Below are 24,094 nucleotides of genomic sequence, written 5' to 3'. Positions count from 1 at the left end.
AGAACTAACGGCCAAACGGCCTTTGTCCGACAGACAATACGGGTTTAGAAAGGGCAGAACCACAAACGAGTCCTGACAGTAAATTCAAGTACTCCTTTCCCTCATCCCTATAGTCCCAATTTCCCCACTCGCATCTTCATATATCCCTTCCTAGTCCCCCCGTCCTCATCCCCTTCCAGCATCTCTGCTCCATTCTTCTATCCTCTCCATCCCTTTTATAATACCCACCTTATTTCCAAAAGTCGTTAATTCCCCTCTCTTTTATCCTCCCTATTCTTAAACTCTTCTTATCCTTCATCCTTTTTATAATACTTACCATATAGCCTTAATTCCCTTTCCCTTAAAGCCCCCTTTATCCTTCCCTTTCTATCCTCCCATCCTTCATCCCTCATAAAAGCCCCAATTCTCCCTTTTCTGCTTCAATCGTCGTCGTCTTCTTCTATTCTGCCAATCTTCTCTACTCCTTTCCTCCATCTCCTTTCTAATACTCACCTTATTTCTCATCCCTTTCTAGTCCCCCTTTTATCCTCCCTCTTAATCCCTTCTTTTTATCCTCTATTCCTTCCATCCTTTTAGTACACTCTTATCCTTCATCCCTTTTTCATGTACTCCCATCCCTCATCCCTTTTCTATAATATCCGAATACTCCTTTCCCTTATCCCTCTTCCATAGTATCCATATACTCCTACCCCTCATCCCTTTTTCATAATATCTAAATACTCCTCTCCCTTATACCTCATCCCCTTTTATTAATAAAACCTTCCATTTCCCCTCCTTTATAATATCTCTTAATCCCCCCATCTTCTTCTATCCTCTCCTCTATTCCCTCATCCCCTTTTATTAGTAAAATCCTCAGTTTCCCCTCCCAAATCTTATCCTCCCTAAGAATGTCTCTTTTTTAATTACTTTTCAAATCATTTAATGTTCCCCCGCAGTATCAGACAAATAAATAAATGATACATCATCTCAAAAATAAAGAAATAGGAAAAAAATCTCAATAGTTCTATCTAAATGACTATAAATTAATAGCAACATCTGTGAGAATCTAAAAAATGCAAAATTACACTGAAAATATCCCCCTAAATGTACTACACACTTTAAGTAAAAAAATAAAAATCACTTGTTGACCTTTCACCAAGAATAAATTCCCCTTTAGTCCAAAATTCAAAGTTATTAAATTTCCCAATAAACAGTCAAATCATAAAAATACAAATTACTTTTTTTTTTTACTCCATCTTATTCAGTAATGCTGTCTTCCCTGTATCCCAAAATTTCCACAATGCACCCTGACCCTCAGAATCCAATTTAATAATCAATATAAACTACCCGTTAATGTGTAATTTTTTTTTTAATGTCTAAGCTTTCTCCTAATCAAAAATAAATAAGAGTACATGTCTTTAAATATACTTTACCCATCTCACAATTCAATGCAGACCATGTATCTCTTCTTTATTTATAGAAAAAGCAATAATGTTCAATGAGGAAATACAAAATATCAAAGTACAAGCTCTAAATCATAACACTACGGGAAATGTTTCCAAAAATATAGACAATACTTATAAAAAATTACTACATTTCCCTAAAATAAGAAAAAAATGTGTAAACCCAATCCTCTCACAATCCGCAGAACACCACTTTCCTATTTATCAGGTAACAGGTTTAGAAATAATATCACACAAAATGCTTCAATTCTGCTTTTATTAGTTGCAGTCAGGAGAAACACCCTTGTTTTAGGTCTAAAAGCTTCTTAAAAAACAATAAATACACAAAAAGTTACTAAATTTACCACCACTCTAATCTATCACCTCAACAAGTACTATTTCGAGTCATCAAAAGTAATACAAAAAGAGTCACAAATTTAATAAACTTATCTTCCAGTTAGTAAATTACAAACAAAAATGTTATAAAAACCCAATAAAATAATACATAAACGATGGAAAATTAGTTTCTTTTCAATTTTACCTTTAATCTTTAGTTAAAAAAAAATGTTAATAAATGAAAATATCCAAACACTTTTTATAATCATAAAATCGAAAACAAACTAATTTCCTATCTAGGAACGAAAAGTTTCATTGCACTTTTACCAAATTCATACATTTCTCTCCAAAATTAATTAACAAACTAGTACCTTTCAATATAGTTTCAAATGTTTCTTTTTATTTATTCCTTAACCCCTTTCTCAATTCAAAAGAATCCACCATTTTTTGTTACACGAGACATAAGCAATGATAAAGAACCACATAATATCATAAACTGTACCGTAGGAGTACCAATTACACATCTACTCGACTGTGAAATTTGTTGGAAAAAGTACAAGTCACTTTTCGTTCCTTTATTTTAGGTTACCCAAGTAACTCAAAATACTCTTCCCAAATCCCTCGCCCTATCTCTACTTATTATTTTCATCACTTACCATTGGGCCTTTCTATATCTCCACTATTGTATCCATTTCATCTGTTTTATAACAAAATTAATAAAGCAACTTGAAACCTCTGATACTTTCTTGAGGAAATTGTCCCATCGACTTATCTTCTGGCACCTATCACAAAATGCAAGTGTTTCGAGAACTCCATCCTTCGAAATCTGAAACAATGACAACTCATTGCACCCAGTTCGATGACACAGCACATAATCTTCTGAATCCATCATTCTTTAGTCATAAAACCTAGTATCATTTCTCGGAATGTGCAAACTCTCAAACTATGCAAATCTAAAATACAAATAATCCTCACATACAGTAGAACCCCGGTTATCCGAGGTAACGTGAGGGTACACCCTTCTCGGATAATCCAGATTTATTTTTTATTCATTCAAAAAATAAACACCAATACTTTAAACGACTTATTAACGCTTTTAACATGTAAATAAGTATATTATAAAACAGTGAAATAGGTATCTATCCGCTCTTGTTTCATATTGCATCTTCTTTTTTTCGCTGCAATGTTTTTCCATCTATTAAGAAAAAGCAAATTCGCTGGGGTTGCCTCTGGTTGTTGTTCGATATACTTCAAAGCTTTTCCAAAGAAACAAAACCTTCTTGATGAGAGATCTTAGTGGGAGGCTGTTCATCCACCGCTTCGTCATCGTCACTGTCATCTGATTTTTCGGATTCCTGAAAGGCATTCGTTATTTCTTCAATACTCATTTCTTCTTCTAAATCATCTGCTGTAACCCATTCAACAACATCTTGTTTTGTCACATTTTCACAACCTTTTAAGTTTTGCATTAATTCAAGTAAACTTTTTTCTTCTTCTGTCTTGCTGTCAAAATTTGAACAGGACATTTCCCCACGGCTTCTCAATTTCAAAGCTAATTTATTTAATGGAGTATCATCTTCACTGTCATTATAGTCCTTAAAATCAATAATTTGTGACCAAGATTTTTGAATAGTGGTACCACGCACAGAATCCCAAGCTTGACTTATACAGTAAATAACATTTTTCAATGTCATCTTTCTCATCCCACTAATAACATCCTCTTTTTCTGTGTATTCTAACAGATGTTGAAGATATAAACGCCTATAACTTTTTTTAATGTTTTCGAGGATTCCTTGATCCATTGGTTGCATTGTGCTGATTACATTTGGAGGAAAAAATTTTACAATAATTTCGCCTACGTGAAGTCCTTCTCCAGGGTGAGAGGGGGCATTATTCATTAACAAAATTGCTTTAATAGGAAGACGATTCCTGTTCAAAAATTTAGTTACAGATGGCACGAACTCTTCTTTAAACCAGTTAGTAAATAAGGTCGCGTCCATCCATGCGCTCTTCTAACTTTTGTAATATACTGGTAGGGCTTTGGGTGAGATGTCTTTTAAAGCTCTTGGACGTGCAGACTTACCAATTACCATCAGTGGGATTTTGTGCTTGCCAGATGCATTGGAACATGCCATTATGGTTAATCTTTCTTTACTTCGTTTGTGCCCAGGAGCTGATTTTTCTTGTCGAGATGCCAATGTTTTTGATGGAAGCATTTTATAATTCAGACCAGTTTCATCACAGTTGTAAATTTGATCACATGTGTACCCACAATCTTCGATTTGCTTTTTAAAGTCCTGCTTAAATTTATCAACTGATGATACATCAGCAGAAAGATTTTCTCCACATACAGTCAGTTGTCGTACACCGTACCGTTTTTTCCAGCGGTCAAGCCATCCAGAACTGGCGGTAAACTGATCTATCTCGAGGAAGTGTCTACTAATCATTAATGCATTCTGTTGTAAAATTGGACCTGACAGAGACATACCTTTTGACCTTTGCTGGTTAAACCACATGAATAAAGCTTCGTTAACCTTTTCATAGTCGCCAGTTTTCATTGATTTTCTTCCTGAGGACGAAGAAGCTTGATTTATACACCAGTCTTCTATTTTTGTGCGGTTTCTTTTCCAGTCTCCAACTATTACCTCACCTACTCCATAATCTCGGGCAACAACTTTAATTGTCTCTCCTGCTTCAATTCTTCTGATAGCTTTTAATTTTTCTTCAATAGAAACGACAATTCTTTTACGTTTGTTTTGCTCCATTATAATACGGCAAACGAAAATTCAAACAAAACAGTTCGTATTACACTTAACTATCAAAACTCCAACCAAATGTGAGTATAGTTCATAAAAACGCAATAACGCACTGCATTCACGCACAAATTTACACGCTAAGAGTTCAAAAACATAAATAAGTAAACCCCTCATATGAGCCAGGGGGATTCCTCGACAGCTCCGACGATTTTAAATGCAAGAAAGATTTTTCTTATAAGGAAAAGTTAAAAAAACGCGTAGGTCTCTGCGATATCGTTTACTACTCAAGTATCGGGAATAGATTAGATCCACATACGTTGGAGCCACCCCCGAACGTCTATGTTTACATTAAAAGAATTAATAAACAACATTCCATTCTTTTTCCTACTAACGAACCCCCATAATTTTTCTCGCACTTACGTTAGACGAATTGATAACTAAACCCTCTATCGTTTTTCTCACACTTACGTTAAACGAATTTATAACTAACCCTCTTTTCTTGCAGATAATATTAATTAACAGCTTTTTTTTTCTAATAATAAGAAGAAATGCTCACATATATATTTTAGAAGATCTGTTAATACGGAGCATAAACCCACGCGTATCTCGGATAATCAGAGTTTTAGATTCGTAGATTGCCTCGGTTAATCCGGAGCTCGGATAATCGGGGTTCTACTGTAATTCAAAAACCTCCATTACATTTTCGACAAATACCTTCAATCACACACCCTGACAAAATACAATAGGGTTAAGTCCAACGTGATGAAGCCATGACTTATAACCTAAGTTCATCTTCGAGAAAGTAGTCAATCTTTTAATAAGTTCAAATATCAAGCATATCTACCCACCTCGGCCCCCACACCTTACACCAGTGGGTTACTTCTTGTCCCCAGTTTTATAAAATTACTTTTGAGACAATCGGCACACATAATCCAAGTCCCAAGAAACGAATTAGGGCAGTGTGCAGTCATCACCCCAAAAGTTCTTGACAATGTTTTCAAAAATATCAAAGTTCTGGTAAACTTGAACTTTCAAATGAGTGGACCACATTTTCGACAATTATTTTTAATTTTTTAAATAATTAGATTTCTTTTCTTAGAAAATAGCCTAAAAGTTGAATCGAAATCTTCAAAGTTAAAAGTAGTAATAAATAATAAATAATGCAATATAACCTCACTCCGTCCTCTGTCATTCAAAATCATATGATCGAATTGCGACCTACTTCCCATCTTCTATTTCGCTCATATAAAATTCCACAGCTGACTGCTAATGCTAAACTAAAGTTCGTCAATCAGAACCCGCCGTAAATATACAGTGTTAGGGAGATAACTTTGCTACTTTCATACTTTCTATCCCAATCCTAAATCCTGGTTAGTTCGGGTTAGCCATTCTAATTTTCCAATCTAAATAATAATTTATCAATTTAACACATTTCTTTAATTATGTATTGTAAATCTTACCACACCCAAAAAAACCTTGCAAAAATGCATCGAAATGAAATAAAGGAATAAACATTACCAATTCTTCAAATATCTTTCGTTTCAAAAGAAACAGTTGTTCCTCTTTCCCGTTTCTAGGAACTTTTAATTCTAAATAATGTTCTTAATCATAAATTAAATTTGTCAAAGTTATTTCCTTATACCCTGTATAATTAAAATAGAACATACGTCCTAATAGTCTATCTCACAATAGGCTAAAGCACTAATAAAATTCTTAAATAATACGTAAAACACACAAATTATACCTCACCCGCACAGTATGTACACTACATACAGAATCTACTACTGTAGGAAACAAAGTATAAAATACTAATCAATCATAAAATGTAGTAAAAACATGGAAAAACAGACTGGCAAATTACCAGTTCTAATAAATCCTTTAGAACCGTGAAAGTACCTGCTAGTGCCAGTTTAATGTTACCCCAATAATTTGCACACTTGGCCTACTTGTGTGCAAATTATATGAAGCATCCTATTATCTTAAAAAGGCTCCGTCAGCCTACCCCCCCTGTCCCTCTTATTGTCTCTTTTAATGTTACGTGTTACATTTACAAAAGTTAAAAACTAATAAATATCCCACTTATACATAATAAGAACTATACAAAAATTATCATACATAGTATGCTAATTTAAAAATAATCGAGACAATTTCTTTAAAACTTTCTAAAATCTAATGTTCTATAATCCCCCTATAAAAGAATAGAATCTAAAAAATACCATCTTCCTTTTAATATCTTCTTAAGAACACCTTATTCGCCATATCGTTCAAATTCACCCTGTTACTTCACACGCTATTCCACATACTCAAACTCTCTTCAAAATGAATCTATCATGTTATTTGTCTTTTCTCTTCTCCAATGAATACTGCACCCTCGTGCTACAATCTCTAATTCTCACTTGACTTGTCCAATGTTTTTTTCCTCCAAATCTTTTTCCAGTTTTCCTCATCTTTCAGAAAAAAATCTTATCTCCACTGACCAATTCCAGCCCTTCCTGAGCTTCTTAGAAATTTTCAAAAGCACAAAATCACTAAATCTTCCAAATTCGTCTTCCCTAATTCCACTTAGACCTCACAATTTCGGTTTTTTCCTGTAATTACTTTTCCTAACTAAGTAAGTATTATATAGTTTAGTTAATTATTAAGTAAGTATAAGTATTAAGTAGTATTTTCCTAACTAAGTAACTAAGTTTTCAACATTTATAGTTTTTCTAGTATTTTTATAATTGGCGTAAATTTTTTAAGGTTTTAAAATGCCAAAAGATTTGGGAAAAAATCAAATGAAAAGAAAAGTTATTTCTTTAGAAGCAAAAATTAAAATATTAGATCGTTTACATAATAGAGAAAGAGTAACGGATGTTGCTAAATTTTACTCTATGAATGAAGCCACAATAAGGACCATAAGAAAAAATGAAGACTCTATTAGAAAAATTGGAACTGCTGGAACATGCAGCAGTATGAGTACAATTTCATATGTAAGAAATGTCACAATGGAAAATATGGAAAAAGCACTAGTGATATGGATCGAAGACCAAACTCAAAAACGGATCCCAATTGATACCAATGCTATCACAAATAAGGCTTTAAAAATGTATCAAGCACTTCAGAATCAGTCGCCGTCCACTTCGTCTGATGAAAAGAAGGTACCTTTTTCAGCAAGCCATGGTTGGTTCAAAAAATTTAAACGAAGACATTCTATACATAATCTAAAAATGAAAGGTGAAAATGCATCTGCTGATTCGGATGCAGCACAACAATATCCCGCAAAATTTTCTGAAATTATTGCCGCCAACTTCTATACTTCTTACCAGGTCTTCAATGTTGACGATTTCGGGTTATTCTGGAAGAAAATGCCTGAAAGAACCTATTTAGCTAAAACTCACAAATCAACTAGTAGTCATAAAGCAGCGAAAAGTCGTATAACGGTTCTTTTCTGTTGCAATGCTCCAGGGGATTATATGAATGAAACCATTGGTTATTAACAAATCAAAAACACCACGCTCATTAAAAAAAATATATCAAAAACCTTCCCGCTTATTGAATGGCTAATAAGAAAGCATGGGTGACTGCCATAGCATTCAATGAATGGTTTCATAACTTCTTTATCCTAGATGTCAAAAGTTATTTAAGTAAAAAGGGATTGCCTTTTAAAGCTCTTCTATTAATCGATAATGCACCAGGTCATCCTCCAGATTTACAACACGAAAATGTAAAAGTTGTTTTTTTACCAAAGAATACGACTTTCTTATTACAGCCCTTAGATCAGGGGATAATTTCAAATTTTAAAGCAATTTACATCAAGCAAACTTTCAGATATATTTTAGAACAAATGGAAAATAATGAATCTCTTACTCTTATGGATACTTGGAAGAAATTTACAATCTTAGATTGTGTTAAGCATGTTGGACTATTATACACTCAGATCACAAAATCAACGATCAATGCTTACTGGAAAGCAACATGGCCGGATGCTGTTGAAAATGAAAATGATAAATCACCATTAGAACATGAATATTCTCAAATCATTCAGTTTGCTCACACTATAGGAGGAGAAGGTTTTGAGGATTTAGCTGAGGCAGATATTGAAGAAATAATGGCTGATGAAGAACTAAATGAAGATGAGTTAGTTAACATGATTCATGAAATAAATAAACTTGATAAAAAATATGATCCTGATGAAGAGCAATCTAAACCATTTGCGTTCACAGCAAAAGTTACCAGTGTAGAACTTGAAATGGGAAAAAAATTGGGCAATCATTTTTTACACTATGACACCAATGTGGAACGAGCTCTCCGATTTCAGCGAGATCTTAGTAAGTGCTTAACACTAAACCTACCGACAGTTCTTATACAGGGTGTTAGTGAAATAACTTTCGTAAATTTAACCAGTGATTAAGAACATAATTTTGAACAAAAAAGTTCCTTACAACAGGGGTCGTAAATACAACCATTTCCCTGGAAAATCAAAAAAACATTTTCTGAAAATTGGCAACGTCGCCTAGTATTTATTTCATTTTCACACCTACCTAAGTAGCCGCATGAAGTGGGTTTGCTTTTTACACGTTTTTTTTGGGTCTGATAGATTTTACAGTACATAATTAATAAAATGTCCTAAATTCATGGAATTTAAAAATTGTATGATTCTTATTTTATTATTTTGAAAAGCCATTTACCTTGAAATTATTGTTATCATCTTTAATTAACTTAACATGACACATTACACATTTTACACCACTCACATCACATTCAAAAACACAAATTTATTATTGTTTTTGGTACATTACATGTTCTAAATGTTCACCATCTGAGTCCATGCATGCTCTACTCCGGGTCTCCTTGTTGAACTCTTGAACAAGATTTAAAATTTGTTTTTCGGCTTCAGAACCAACTTTTCTCTGTCGACCTCGTGTTCTTGATATAAAGAAACAATACTCCCTGTATCCAGAAGGTTTTGGGAAACTCGCATAATGTTTGTCGAGCTGGAAGTTTTCTTTCTGGATAACGATTACCGTAGTAAATGCGCCGAACTTTTTTGTCTTTTGTCTCTTCTTGATGGTCACTAATGGGTTCCACATGTCCATGGCGCCAGGCATGTTTGCCCAGGATCATATGTCACATAAAATGGGATAAAGTGCAGATGGTTACATAACTCATGTACTATTGAGGTACTAAGTCAATCTGTTTACTGCGCATTCCAATGCCTTATCACTTTACCCGCAACGTGGGTGAGCGACCCTCATAAGGGCCATAAAAAACAACCCTGACGAAAATAAACTTCTCTTCCTCGGTAACGTTCAGTGCGGCGTTGCCACTTACGTTTTTTTTTACCGCTTAAGTTATTAATTAAGTTTTCAATTGCTTTTAGCAATGTTATTGTTGAATTATTTTAAGTTTTTTTGTTACGCGTCAAACAACCAAAATGTGTCAAGTACATTTTTCCACATTTTATTCAAATTTTAAACCTTATTATAGCTTTTCGGTTACCAACTTTGACATTTTTTTTTGAAAAAACTATTAGGTTTTCGACCCCTGTTGTAAGGAACTTTTTTGTTCAAAATGATGTTCTTAATCACTGGTTAAATTTACGAAAGTTATTTCACTAACACCCTGTATACCTATTCCTACAGCGCTCGGTCAAATTGACCGTTGTTTAAAGAAATGATCCATTTTAGTATTTAACGCAGAGAATGGTTGATTTATTTCTGAAGATATGTATTAGGTGTACAACTTTGCTTCCGCCGTTTTTTTTCCGAATTTCGCGATTTTATTGTAAAAAACTAATTATACCTTTAGGATCCAAAGTATTGTCCATCGCTGGCCACTACTTTCTCCCATCTTTCGGGCAGCATACGAATCCCGTGTTGAAAAAATTGGACATCTTTTGAAGCGATCCACGATTCTATCCAATTTCTTACTTCTTCATAAGACCGGAAGTGTTGGTCAGCTAGCCCATGTGCCATGGATCGAAACAAGTGATAATCAGAAGGAGCTAGGTCAGGAGAATATGGCGGGTGGGGTAGGACTTCCCATTTCAATGTTTCCAAGTATTTCTTGACCACTTGCGCAACATGGGGTCGAGCATTATCGTGCTGCAAAATCACTTTATCATGTCTCTCGTTGTATTGCAGCCGTTTCTTTTTCAATGCTCGGCTCAAACGCATTAATTGGGTTCGATAAAGAGCACCTGTGATTGTTTCAGTTGGTTGTAACAGCTCATAATATATTACGCCGAGTTGATCCCACCAAATACAGAGCATGATTTTGGAACCATGAATAGACGGTTTGGCCGTCGACGTGGAAGCATGGCCGGGATATCCCCAAGTCTTTTTGCGTTTGGGATTATCGTAATGAACCCATTTCTCGTCCCCAGTCACAATACGATGCAGAAATCCCTTCCGTCTTTGCCTTGCAAGCAACTGTTCACAAGCGAACAGACGCCTGTCAATATCTCTTGGTTTCAACTCGTACGGCACCCAATATCCTTGCTTCTGAATCATTCCCATGTCTTTGAGGCGTTTTGAGATTGTTTGTTGAGTCACTCCCAATGATTGTGCCAATTCTTGTTGACTTTGACACGAGTCTTCGTCAAGTAATGCTTCCAAGTTCGCATCTTGGAAAACCTTCTTTCTTCCACCGCTATGTTGGTCTTCGACGTGAAAATCACCGTTCTTGAAGCGCTGAAACCACTCACGACATGTCCTTTCACTAATAGCGGCTTCCCCATAAGTATCTGAGAGCATTCGATGAGCCTCAGCAGCAGATTTCTTCATATTGAAGCAGAAAAGTAAAACCTCCCGCAAATGACGAGAATTTGGCTCGTACACTGACATTTTCAATTGCGAATAACTTTATGATGAAGACACAAATAGACTAATATTTTTATGAGGTTATGTTAACAGGTGCCCAAGGCTCCTGCATGCCCACATGGGGTTATTTATTTCGATCATTACTTACCGCTACATACATCTATTCAAAAACGGCGGAAGCAAAGTTGTACACCTAATAAAATTATGAACTTTATTGAAATTTACATTTATAACTTTAAAAAACTAAAACATAATTTTTCCTATACATAAATACAAAAAATAATATTATATTATGCATATACGTATGAAATTATTTATAAAAAAAACAAATTTTAATTTTAATTATTTATATAGTATATGTCGGGGTAATATTAGGAACGTTTTCCATGTTTAACGTTATAATATTTTAGAAAGCAAAAGTAGAAAGGCAAACTAACGAATTCACTACTACTCGACCGCCCTTCTGCCCTTCTATCTCTTAACTAACTGTTCCTTTCTTCTTCTTAACTTTCCCCGATCGGGTGGTTCTTAAGACCCAAAGGGAGTACCTGCTAGTCCCTGTTTCTCGTGGACAAATCCCACATGTGGGCACTTAATTATGTCGGTAGTAGTGACCTCGTTTGACAATGCTTTATCTTCAAGATGGCTTTGTCAGTCTGCCCCTCATCTATTATCGGTTCTAATGGCACAATTCTAACTTAAGGACTAATAAATCTCCGACATATACAAATGTATATTACTCATTCGACTTCACTGCATTTTTTACAAATTACAGTCCAATCGCGGTAGTGTGAACATGCGTTAATATGAACAGCTCGGTGGTATGAACACGAAATTATTTACATTGAACGCCGTATACTGTGAACAGCGTGCACTTTCGATTGTGTGAACAAGTGCATTTATAACGTTTCTGTCTCAGTTTTTGCTTGTGTTATAAATTAATTGCATATCATTTATTATAAATACCAAGTAGTTATTATTTATTATTGTTCTTTTATATTTTTAGAATAAATTTGCAACTCTTATGATTATAATAAATCATTGATCATAAAAGATGAGGGTTTGTTTATCAATTCGTTTTAACGTAAGTGTGAAGAAAGTGATTGGAGATTTGTAAGTGTGAGAAAAATAATGAAGGGTTGTAGGCATGAAAAGGATGTGGAATGTTGTTTATTAATTCTTTTTAAGATAAACATATGCATTTGGGGTGAACCTGATGCATTTTTATATTATGTGTTGAGGTTCCTTCGATAAACGAAAACCACGAAAACAACAATTTGGTTTACGAAAGTGGACTGTATTAAATTTCACTTATATAAATAATGGTAAAGTATTGGTCTAAGTATGAAGTGGGAGTTTGCTTAGTTGGGAAGATTACGAGTTACGTTTACGATCACATGTCTAGAGCGAGCACTGGTCAAAGAGAGCAAAATTACTGCGATCATCCCTTAAGTACTAAACCCGAGAAACTCCACCCAGGGGCGCACCAATACCAGACGCCATTGCGGGCAATGGTCGCGCCTAAGGTCATAAAATCGCCGCCATCTGGCAAATACCTATACAAGTCGCTTTCATTGAAGTATTGCGATCCGCCGAATTGCGTATCGCGGCAAAGGTCCAATTTAGAAAGCTTCCTTTGACTAGTAGCGTATTTCCCAGCCATAAAGAGCCCTTCGATATGGCCTGATGGGTACGATGGTCTGGCGCCCAGATGGAATCCTTCAAATACGTATCGATGCCCATGGGCGTAACTTAAGGGATGAAAGTACAAAACAAATTAACTAAGCAAACTACGCCAAGAAGCAATAACCTAAAGTCCTTAACATTATGTGACATTCGGTTTCCGACGAGACTACGAGACGTACTTTTTTTCGTTACTAAAACCTATTTAACACTTCAGCATTTTTCTAGTGATCGTGTGTAACATTTGTTTATTGCTGCGGGAAGTTTCTTTTTATGTGTCTCGAAATATTGTGTACGTCGTGTGTGTATGTGTAATCGCGTACGTATCAGAAGAAAATATAGTCCTGTAAATACTCAGCTCAAGATGGGTAAATTAAAGAAAACCTTTTTAAGTTTGAGAGAAAAGGCCAACATTTTGGAAGAGCATAATAAAGGGATGTCTGTCACGATGTTATCCAAAAAGTACGGAGTAGCAAAATCGACAATTTGTGGGATAAAAAAAAAGAAAATTTTGATTATGGATACTATGACTCACACGTTGAAACCATCGAAAAAATGTACTTTAAAGAAGTCAGCATTTCCGCTATTGGAGCAAAAGTTGTACGACTGGTTTCTTAAGCAGAGGGAAAAAAATTTAATAGTATCAGGAGATATGTTGAAACAAAAAGCATTGTTGCTCTCCAAAGATTTAAAAATGAATACAATTTTCACAGCTAGTGATGGTTGGCTGCAGAGATTCAAGCATCGTCGTGGCATAAGATTTTTAAAAATCACAGGAGAGAAATTATCATCCAATCCAGATGTAGTGGATCCTTTCAAAGAGAACCTAAAACGAATGATCGAAGAACATGAATTAAATTGTCACCAAATTTACAATGCTGACGAGACAGGATTGTATTGGCAGTTATTACCTGACAAAACGTATGTCGCATTGGCTGAAAAAACAGCTTCTGGTTTAAAAATTTCAAAACAAAGACTGACATTTATGGGGTGTGTAAATGCTTCAGGATGTCATAAATTGAAACCTCTAGTAATTGGGAAATCCAAAAATCCAAGGTGTTTCAAAAATTTTATTAACCCAGTCGTTTATAAAAGCAATAAAAATGCCTGGATGACAGGAGACCTCTTCAAGACATGGTATTTTCAACATTTTGTACCAGAGGTAAGAGTTAAAATCACTTGTGTTCATTGTGATATATGCTGTTTATGCCAATATTCCAAAATTGTTAATTTGTAGGTGAGATGCTTTCTACGTGCTCAGAAGTTGCCACAGAAAGCAATTCTCCTTTTGGATAACGCACCCTCCCATCCACCAGCAACAGAACTAACAACTGAAGACGGGATGATTTTCGTCAAATTCTTGCCGCCCAATGTTACTCCTTTATTACAACCAATGGATCAAAATATTTTAAGGCTCACCAAAGTGTACTATAGAAAGAGCTTGCTTAGTTCTATTGTATCATCAGAAGAAGCAATAGCGGTAGCTCTCAAGAAAATTTCATTAAAAGATGCAATTCTACATTTGTCTGCAGCATGGGATAAATTAGATGTAACAGTTATTAAGAAATGCTGGAAAAACATTTTTTCAGGTTTTGATGGAGATAAGGAAAATGAAGATGAAGATAACCTTCCTCTAAGTATTTTACAGCTAAAGTTAAGGAATGAAAAGGCATTTGTCCCTGATGCCATTAAGGATACAATAAATTTGTTACAAGAAATTGCTCCAGTAAGTTAATACACAATGAGATTACATGTTTCTCCGAGGTCGACAAAATAATGATAAACTGTAATTTTAGGCTGAATACAGTGCTGCAGATGTGGAAGACTGGACTAAAGACGAGAAAGCAGTTGTTGGTCTGGAAGATGTTTCTTCAGATGAAAGCGACAATGACAATGAAAGTGGTACACATATTGAAAAAATTAGCCATTCCGATGTAATTAGAGCATTAAATATGGCCATAGAATGGTGCAATCAAAATTCAATGAATATAAGTGAAATAATCACTCTTAAAAAGATTCTCGAACAAGCAGTAATGGCAAAAATTTCTCAAAAAAATGTCCAAAAAAAAATTACTGATTTCTTTCATCTTTGAAATGTATAATTTGGTTTGGTATTTATTAATAAACTATTATTAAAAAAACTTATTTAGTTACACCCTCTTTTCTGTGAACACCCTCGTTGGTATGAACTACCCTAGGATTTTTTGTGTTCACACTATCGCGATTGGACTGTATTTGATTCCGAAATACACATTTGCCACACACATATTTTTTGCATTTAGAACAGATTTTCGAAGTTTTGTAATCTTTACAAAGTTTTATTTGACAAGTTTTTCGTACTGACGAATTTGAACTTATAGATGGTTTTGGTATTAATTTTTCTTCACGTAGGTTCTTATAGGCAGCTCCGAGCTCTGAAGCTAATTGGAACAAAAATTCCTGTCTCGAAATGTTTTCACCTGTTGTTTCTTTATACAAAATCCAGGCATTTATTCCAGCTAGATCTAAAATATTGAAAAGTACCTGAAGGGGCCACCTCCAACTTTTCGACTTCACACTGTATTTCTTTGCCATTTGATCTGCCACATCTACACCAAATTTTGTATCATTATAAAATCTTATGGTTTCCGGTATTTGTTTTTTACTTTTTTCAATTTCTATTGATTTATGTACGGTACTTAGTATAAGAACTTTTTTTTTGGTTTGCTTTTATATACAGTAAGAGTAACATCATTGGATTTATATAATTTGCTTGAAAATCGACTCATTTTATCTTTTCGTTCTTTGGCCAACCTTGGCAAATATCTCTTATTTCCACGGACTGTTCCAACAATTGTAGTCTTTTTTGCAAGTAGCTTTTTGGCCAGTGATATACTTGTTAAAATGTTATCTGTCGTTACGTTCCTTCCGTATCCCGTGAATGGTTCCATCAGTTTTAGAACAACGAATTCCCCAAGCGGAATCGAAGGTTTTCTGCTTTTATCCTTTCCCAAATAAGGAAAACCATTTATTATATATTTGCTATTGACGTCACATGCCAACCAGAATTTTATCCCAAATTTGTCTGGTTTGTTGGGCATATACTGGGTAAATCTACACCTTGACTTTAACGGAAACAACTGTTCATCAACAGTAATGTATGCACCAGGTTTATAACAATTTTGTGAATTATCAATATATTGGTCCCATATTGTAGATATCATAGCAAACTTATCGGTTTGCAAACACTGACTTCTTTCGCTCTTTTTATCAAATCGTATAAATCTCAAAATTTCAGTAAAATCATTTCGGCTCATTGTTTTTGAAAAAAAAGCGGGTCCCCAATTTTTATTCCACAAATATGAGACATCTAAATTTTTTGCCTCATATGCGCCGCGAGCATACAACAAAGCAATAAATGCGTCTAATTTTGCAGCACTTAGTTCCCACTTGGTTCCCAAAACCCTAGATGCTTCTTCTTCTGTACATTTTATAATATGATTTATTATACGGTGATCAATGATAAGAGAAAATGCCGTTTTTGTTTGCCCTTTCATTATATGTCGTTTAGCATATCCTGTTGGACCTGACTTATCCCTAAATATATTATAAATTGATGTCCTACCAGGTTTGGAACTTCCGTCTATTTCTTCCCAAATTGTCCCATCCACTGCTGTTTTAATGCCTCGGTCCTTTACATCGATCTCACTATCAGATATCAATAAACATCTCTTCCTTTTTCGCCCCGAATGCTGATTGATAATATCCCCCTCGTCATTATCACTGTCTGACTCTGATTCACTTGTAAGTAGCTGGTTATCTGATTCCAAGTTTTTTTCAGTTTCAGAAATTTCTTGTTCATCACACACTGAACACTCTTCTTCTATGTCTGTTATTTTTTCTAAGTACTTTATAATTTTGTTACGCTTTGACATGTTTGGAGACTAAATATTCACTAGAAAACATTACACTATATACGGAAGAAAATATTTGCAAACAAGTTTTGATGCTTTCTTAGTACTGCTGTCTATTCTTTTCAATGTCCATTTGATCTCGATATCGCATTGATTTTATAAATTGGTTTACTGAGGATTCACTGGTACCGTTTTACAGCCTACATCGGGGGAATTCGACAAATCGAAATACGGGACTATTTTATTTTCATACACCGGGGATTCACCGGGAATATTTTAGACCATAAACCAGCGTCGCCAACGGCGGTCATCCCAAAGAATGGGGAAATTGCATTGAATGTACATATGCATAGATTTATGTAATATTGTCAACATTTCTTTCACCGGTCAAATTGACCGACCACGGTAGGTAAGGCAAACTACAAAAATTTTATAAGAAAACGAAAAAAAAAATGGAAACTACAGGACTAAAAAATACTTTGTATGCACATTTAAAAAAAGTCATGTAGTTTGGTAGCGATACGATAACGTTTAAACATATGTAAATGATACCAAAGTTTGAAAACGGTCAATTTGACCGATACTGGTAGGTTTAGTGTTAAATCAATATGAGGTCTATAAAAATTTAGAAAAAAAACCTACGCAATTGTTAATTACAGATTTCACTACAAAGTCTTGTCGATCTGAGATCTTCCCTAATTCGTCAACCATTAAACCAGAATCCCATCAAGAAATTTCAAGTGATGAAAGTCATATCACACCAATCAAGAAGAAAAGACTGACAGTTCTCAAAAGTGATGCCAGCAATTAAACTTACAATTCATTTTCTAAGGATCTTTTTGATTTTTTATTTCTTGTTATATGTACTATCGGCCACAAAAGTGGTAGACCATGCTAAGGTTCAAAATCGCTTGATGCGTATTCCGAGCGAAGGCGCCTTATCAGTTCACAAAAAATGATCCACAATAAAAACGTTGTGTCGAGCGAATAAATTTAGAATTTTATATCTAATATCAAGTTTGCAAGGATAGTTTAAGGCTGCTAATTTCAAATAAATCAATTCGGTTAGTAATTGTATGAAAACATCACTATATTAACATTGAATTTTGTAAATTGCAAAAGTTGATATGGCTATATAATTGTTTAAGATAAAAACTAAAAAAATACATGTTAAATTCAATTATAAACAAGACCAACAATTTATAAAACATTGTAGAACAACTTACTAAACTTCAAGACTTTTATTAACAATAATATTTTGCTGGGAATTAGAAATTAACTAGTCCGACTGTTTTCTACCTCTCTTAACAATCAAGTGATTTTTATGTCGCAAAAGTTCTTTAGACAAAAGATGACATAAACGGCGTTTTTTGTAATGCGTACGTTAAAAGGAAAAATTTCAAGACACATTTTTTTCGGAAATACACTACGATCCAGAGGAAATAAACTTAAAATTTATATAAATAAATGACAAAATAAAAAATAAACAATTCTAATAGCGGATTACTCCCCCATTGGCGTCGATGACATCTTGTAGCCTCCGGCCCATTAAACCCACAAGGTTTTGACACAAGGGTGAATCTCTAACCGCATTCCAGATTTGGTTGCAATGTGCCATCAAATCTTCGGTAGTACGTTCATTGTTATTGTGCCACCTTTGAACCATTAGGCCCCATAAATTTTCTATGGGGTTTAGTTCTGGTGAATATGCAGGCCAGGGAAGATTATTTATGTCTGGATGCTCGTGATACCAGTCCTTCACGATGTTTGCGCGATGTATCCTAGAGTTGTCATCAACATAATTGATGACAGGCATTTCTGCCACAGGATACAAAGTACGAACAGAAGAAAGCATAACTTCGTCGAGCATCCGAACGTACTCAATAGAATTCGCCCTTGTTTGAAAAATTGCCAGTTCACCGGGACTCAAAAATGTTATGCAGGCAAATTAATTATCAATCAAGCTATACGATTATAAATTTTTGAGGCATAATAATTGCATTTTTTGCTTGGCACTCCAAGACCGGCCTAGCTTATTGAGAGAAAAAAGCAGAATTACTTATACTACAGAAGTACTATATTACTTTTAATGTCTTTGCTCAGATTCGGAGCCATTGCGCCTTAATGATAAACTGAGAAAATACCAAAAAATAAAATTGTCTCAATGAATTGGGCCAGCAATACATGTTTTTGTGCAAAATATTGATGTATATACACAAAAAGGAGGATCCAACAAAAAGTAATGTAGGTCAAGTGTGACAAAAAAAGGTATCCGACCCACAGTACCGCAAGCGATTTTGATTTGAAACTGGTCGACCACTTTTGTGGCCGATAGTACATACCTATTATCTAAATATATTTCTGGTTTTATAAACAAAGTATAATTTTAAGTTTTCCAAGATGTCTTACTCTTGTTTTACATAAAGAAACGACTGAGTTATACACATTTTGTTTTACAGTTTTACCTAGCAAAATCTAATATTTCAATTTACATGATTTTGTGCGGAACCTATCTTCCGTGTAATTCGAGGGATACGTGTATTTAATTTTACCACTTACAGATTATTAACACTACAAACAGTTTAAAAGTTCATTAGTCAAATTGATACTTTTTATTTAGTTTTCTATTTTAATGTTTAGAAAATCCGAGATATTCACCAATTCGGGTTCGTCATTTTTATAAAAATTTAACTTTGCGCACTGGCATCTTATAGAATACATAATTACCAAGTTAGCTTCATCTTCTGCCATGAGATTACATAACTTGATGTTTGTATTTCTTGGTTTCCATGTATCCAACGTGTCAAAGATCCGCCGATGTAGGCCATCTTGTATTGATTTAAAATGTTGAAATTTTACAAGCCATGCACATCCCAGTTTGCATGTAAAATTGAAAGCAGTTACATTATGGATTCAAAAACCTGGTAAATATTCATTTCATGGCCTTATCCTATTTTCATCAATACATTCATTCTCCAATGGTTGAAGTGGATGCAACCAATTACGTGGGCAAGGAATCATGTAATAATTTATGTTCATTTTTCTAAAACAAAAACCAAATTAGTATAATATATGTAAGATTTCAGTATCGTTATGAGAAAAAATAAAACAAAGCAAGTTTTAAGGTAATCCTTGTCAAAAATCAAAGCCAGAATGCCCCCCGATACACATGTCTTATCCACTCCCAAGCGCATCCCTCCCTTTTTAAGAGCATTGATAAGCCACATTCCAGGCTTTTTTCCATGATTCCCTGACCCATCATCAATTTTTCTCTCGCCTATGTTAAGGAATTCATAAACAACCCTCTATCGTTTTCTCACGCTTATCTTAGAAGTAATTTACGGCTAATCCCCATATCATTCTCACATGGTATTACTTGATAGTCTTAACATAAGCAAGGAATGCTCACATATATGTCAGAAGACCCGAAGGCGAGTTGCTTCCAGAAGCCATGAGTCGCAAATTAAATACTAGAAAAAGTCACTTAATACCACTAACTTATTACTAAGAACGAATGTCACTAAAATTACACTAATTTATATTTACACGAATATTTACTGACTACTGTATATGGTGATAAATGTCTTGTGCCAATGATCTCTTTCACAAAAGGTAGACCGTATGTTAATCAAATCAAAGGATGAGAAACATGACAATCCTGGACCAGACCTCTCAATCTCAACTCTCGATAATTACTGTCCTCCCTTCCTGAACTTTCATGTTTTCCTCTTTTTTGTCCGCTGGCCCCGTTTTGCCCCCCTTGCATGTTAAAAACAAGTGTGTCCCTTATTCCCGGGATTCCTGGAAGTCATACCATAAAGAATGATAATGAATGTTTTTGGTCGACAGAATAGCGAGAAAACCAGAACCCCGATCGATTACATAGGGTCCTACCAATACAAACAGTCCGTCTGTCTGTCTATTTAGGGGTATTCGCTAATCGCAAAATTTATGATGGCGCCGACATACAGTTAGGTGCAGAACTGAGTCAATACTTATAAAATTCGTATTAATGGTGGCATAAACAAAATATCTAACAAGTATTCAAAGGAAGGCTTTTATTTTCAAAAAGTACATTAACATTAACATTAAAACCATACAAAACATTTGCCGAAAATAAATGGGGTACATCAAATAATCCTAAATAACATTGGTTCAGTTTTGCTCCACTAATATTAATATTGAACACTTTGGTCGACATTGACACTAATATTTGGTCCAGAGACCTTTAGCTTTTTTAACAGCTAGTAGACGTCTTGGCATGCTTTTTGTTAGTGTTTCACAGAAATCAGGTGGAATTTGGTCCCATACTTCTTCTATTATCTCCCATAAAACTTTAAGTGAAGATGGTGGCGAATCGTAGTCGTCGACCAGATGATATTTCACGTAAGCCCATAGATTCTCAATGGGATTTAGGTCGGGACTTTGTGCCAGCCACTGCAAAACCTGAAATTTTTGGGTACCCAACCATTCCTTCACAGATTTTGCGGTATGCTTGGGGTCGTTGTCTTGTTGGAAAATTACTTTGCTAGTGGGATAAGGCATATTATTAACAGTATCTATTAGGTGATCATTTAAAATGGCTTTATAGATGTGCTGGTTCATTATCCCATCTATTTTCTTCAATGGGCTAACCCCATATCCCGACATACAGCCCCAAGCTTTAATATTTCCTCCCCCATGTTTCACCGTCAGAATGAAATCTTTTAGTTTCATGGATTCTCCCTCTCGTTTCCAGCTCCAATGTCGACCATCTGTTGCATATCTGTTAACTTTAGTTTCATCAGACCAAATAACCTTAATCCAATCCTTCTCGGTCCATGCCTCATATCTTTTTACAAAATCTAGTCGTGCCCTAATATTCTTCTTAGAAAGTAGGGGTTTCTTCTTCTCCACAGCAACAAGTTTGGATTGATGTAAAGCTCGTTGGACTGTCCATTTGCTCACCGATTTCCCAGTATCCCCTCGCAGCAACACGGCTGCTTTGGAGGCCGAAGAGGCTTCACCACTGCCCAAATATCTAATTACTCTTCTAGTATCTTGCACAGACATCTTTTTTGGTTGGCCACCTTTATTTATTTTTAAGGAAATTTTGCACTTATTTTTTACCCTTTGTACTGTGGATTGACTTATATTTAATTGAAATGCGATTTCCCGTGTGGATCTTCCATCAATCAGTGATTTTTCAATTAATTTTCTTTGAAACTTTGAAATCGGCTTCATTGTTTAAAGATTTTGAATTATGATGTTTATTAACGGAGGATATGCGATTAAATGGTTCGTACTCGTCTATATTAGCTGCACACTGCATTTTATGGCGAGTTTCTACTTGTTTGTCGACTAGTTTCTCGATCGTATCGTTTTTGTTCATGGCTGGAATTTGACGGTGCAAAACTGAACCAATGTTATTTAGGATTATTTGATGTACCCCATTTATTTTCGGCAAATGTTTTGTATGGTTTTAATGTTAATGTTAATGTACTTTTTGAAAATAAAAGCCTTCCTTTGAATACTTGTTAGATATTTTGTTTATGCCACCATTAATACGAATTTTATAAGTATTGACTCAGTTCTGCACCTAACTGTATATAATAAGATGTTATCTTAAATATTCATGTAAAACTACAGAATATCAAATTTATTACCTTTTATCAAAACAATGCCGATGTTTCAAGATGCAAATGTAACGTTATAACAAAATGTACAAATCAAGAATTTCACAATTTTTGTTCAAGGAATATTTTGCGTGTTCGTGTCAACTGTCAACGTCAACTACAGCTGAAACAGCATAATACGTCGAAGAGAAACACGTAATTATAGTAGGTAAAGGTTCGTCCACTTGTCAAGAGATGGCGCAAGTTGTAAGGTTTTAGGTTTTATGTTTCGTTTATACACGGTGATTCATTGGGAATGGGACATGACGAAACCCGAGATAGGAGACACCAAAATATGACGATTGGACACAACATACCTTATACCAATGTTGCGCGTTTCAGAGTTACAAGGTGTTAAAAGTTAAAATTTTATTTTAAAATTCCTTTATAACTTTTTGTGTTTTCATAGTATCAACATCAAAATCGGTGTACTTAGGTTTTGTAAGATGCCAAATAAGGATTATGATTTAATTTTTACGAAATTTCTAGAGGGCGCTAGTTACAACCCACCGCTTCGGTATATTTGGTCATATTTTTTTATGAGTGCATGTTGAGGTTCCTTCGATAAACGAAAACCACGAAAACAACAATTTGATTTACGAAAGTGGACTGTATTAAATTTCACTTATATAAATAATGGTAAAGTATTGGTCTAAGTATGAAGTGGGAGTTTGCTTAGTTGGAGATTACGAACTACGTTTACGATCACTTGTCTAGAGCGAGCACTGTTCAAAAAAGAGAGCAAAATTACTGCGATCATCCCTTAAGTACTAAAACCGAGGAACTCCAACCAGGGGCGCACCAATACCAGAAGCCCTTACGGGCAATGGTCGAGCCTAAGGTCATAAATCGCCGCCATCTGGCAAATACCTATACAAGTCGCTTTCATTGAAGTATTGCAGATCCGCCGAACTGCATATCGCGGCAATGGTCTAATTTAGAAAGCTTCCTTTGACGAATAGCGTATTTCCCAGCCATAAAGAGCCCTTCGATATGGCCTGATGGGCACGATGGTCTGGCGCCCAGATGGAATCCTTCAAATACGTATCGATACACATGGGCGTAACTTAAGGGATGAAAGTACAAAATAAATTAACTAAGCAAACTACGCCAAGAAACAATAACCAAAAGTCCTTAACAGCGCAACTAAGGTTAAATTTTATTCAATATATTGAAAGAGCGTCTATTTTGACGCAAAAAAGGTATTCTTGTTCAATCCCGATATCTCTTTTCGTTTACGAGATTTTTACCTATAAGCTAATTCGTGTCGTTCCATTTCAACTCGGTTTTATTAATTTTCAAATAAATATTTTGCCGCATTAAATAAATGAAAAGCCATTATCAAATGAAAAATAAGTTTTATTTAAGCAGCTGTTCAAAATGACCACCTTCCACCTCAATGCACTTTACTAACCTTTTTCTCAAATATCTTTTTATTCTAAATTGCATATCGACGTTATGCTTGATTTCATCAGTTGCTTGTTGAATTTTTTGGCATAATTCTTCGCGAGTATTAATTGTCTTTTTGTATACAATTGTTTTCATACT

The 24,094-nt window shown here is 34.9% G+C and overlaps 1 protein-coding gene and 1 long non-coding RNA gene across 2 annotated transcripts; one reads left to right on the top strand and one right to left on the bottom strand.

Moving 5' to 3' along the window:
• Positions 1-1,688: 1,688 nt before the first annotated feature.
• On the bottom strand, positions 1,689-22,645 carry LOC136410358 (uncharacterized). Its single transcript, XR_010752230.1, has 3 exons — positions 22,538-22,645; positions 19,620-19,935; positions 1,689-2,583 (listed from the first exon to the last, which is right to left on the bottom strand). It is a non-coding gene; the product is annotated as an uncharacterized lncRNA (long non-coding RNA).
• Positions 13,526-15,121, top strand: LOC136410504 (jerky protein homolog-like). Its single transcript, XM_066392695.1, has 3 exons — positions 13,526-14,161; positions 14,237-14,725; positions 14,796-15,121. Exons 1-3 carry the CDS (start codon positions 13,526-13,528, stop codon positions 15,090-15,092), a joined length of 1,422 nt encoding a protein of 473 aa, XP_066248792.1. The 3' UTR covers positions 15,093-15,121.
• Positions 22,646-24,094: the final 1,449 nt, after the last annotated feature.

The sequence above is a fragment of the Euwallacea similis genome, chromosome 8, assembly GCF_039881205.1.
Source record: "Euwallacea similis isolate ESF13 chromosome 8, ESF131.1, whole genome shotgun sequence".
Classification (NCBI taxonomy): domain Eukaryota; kingdom Metazoa; phylum Arthropoda; class Insecta; order Coleoptera; family Curculionidae; genus Euwallacea; species Euwallacea similis.
This window is presented reverse-complemented; position numbering and strand designations above follow the sequence as displayed.

Bases quoted from the DNA above. Each gene is read 5' to 3' on its own strand.
- LOC136410504 (XM_066392695.1), top strand. From the start codon at position 13,526: ATGACTCACACGTTGAAACCATCGAAAAAATGTACTTTAAAGAAGTCA. The intron at 14,162-14,236 runs GTAAGAGTTAAA...GTTAATTTGTAG, and splicing joins TTCAACATTTTGTACCAGAG to GTGAGATGCTTTCTACGTGC. The intron at 14,726-14,795 runs GTAAGTTAATAC...CTGTAATTTTAG, and splicing joins TGTTACAAGAAATTGCTCCA to GCTGAATACAGTGCTGCAGA.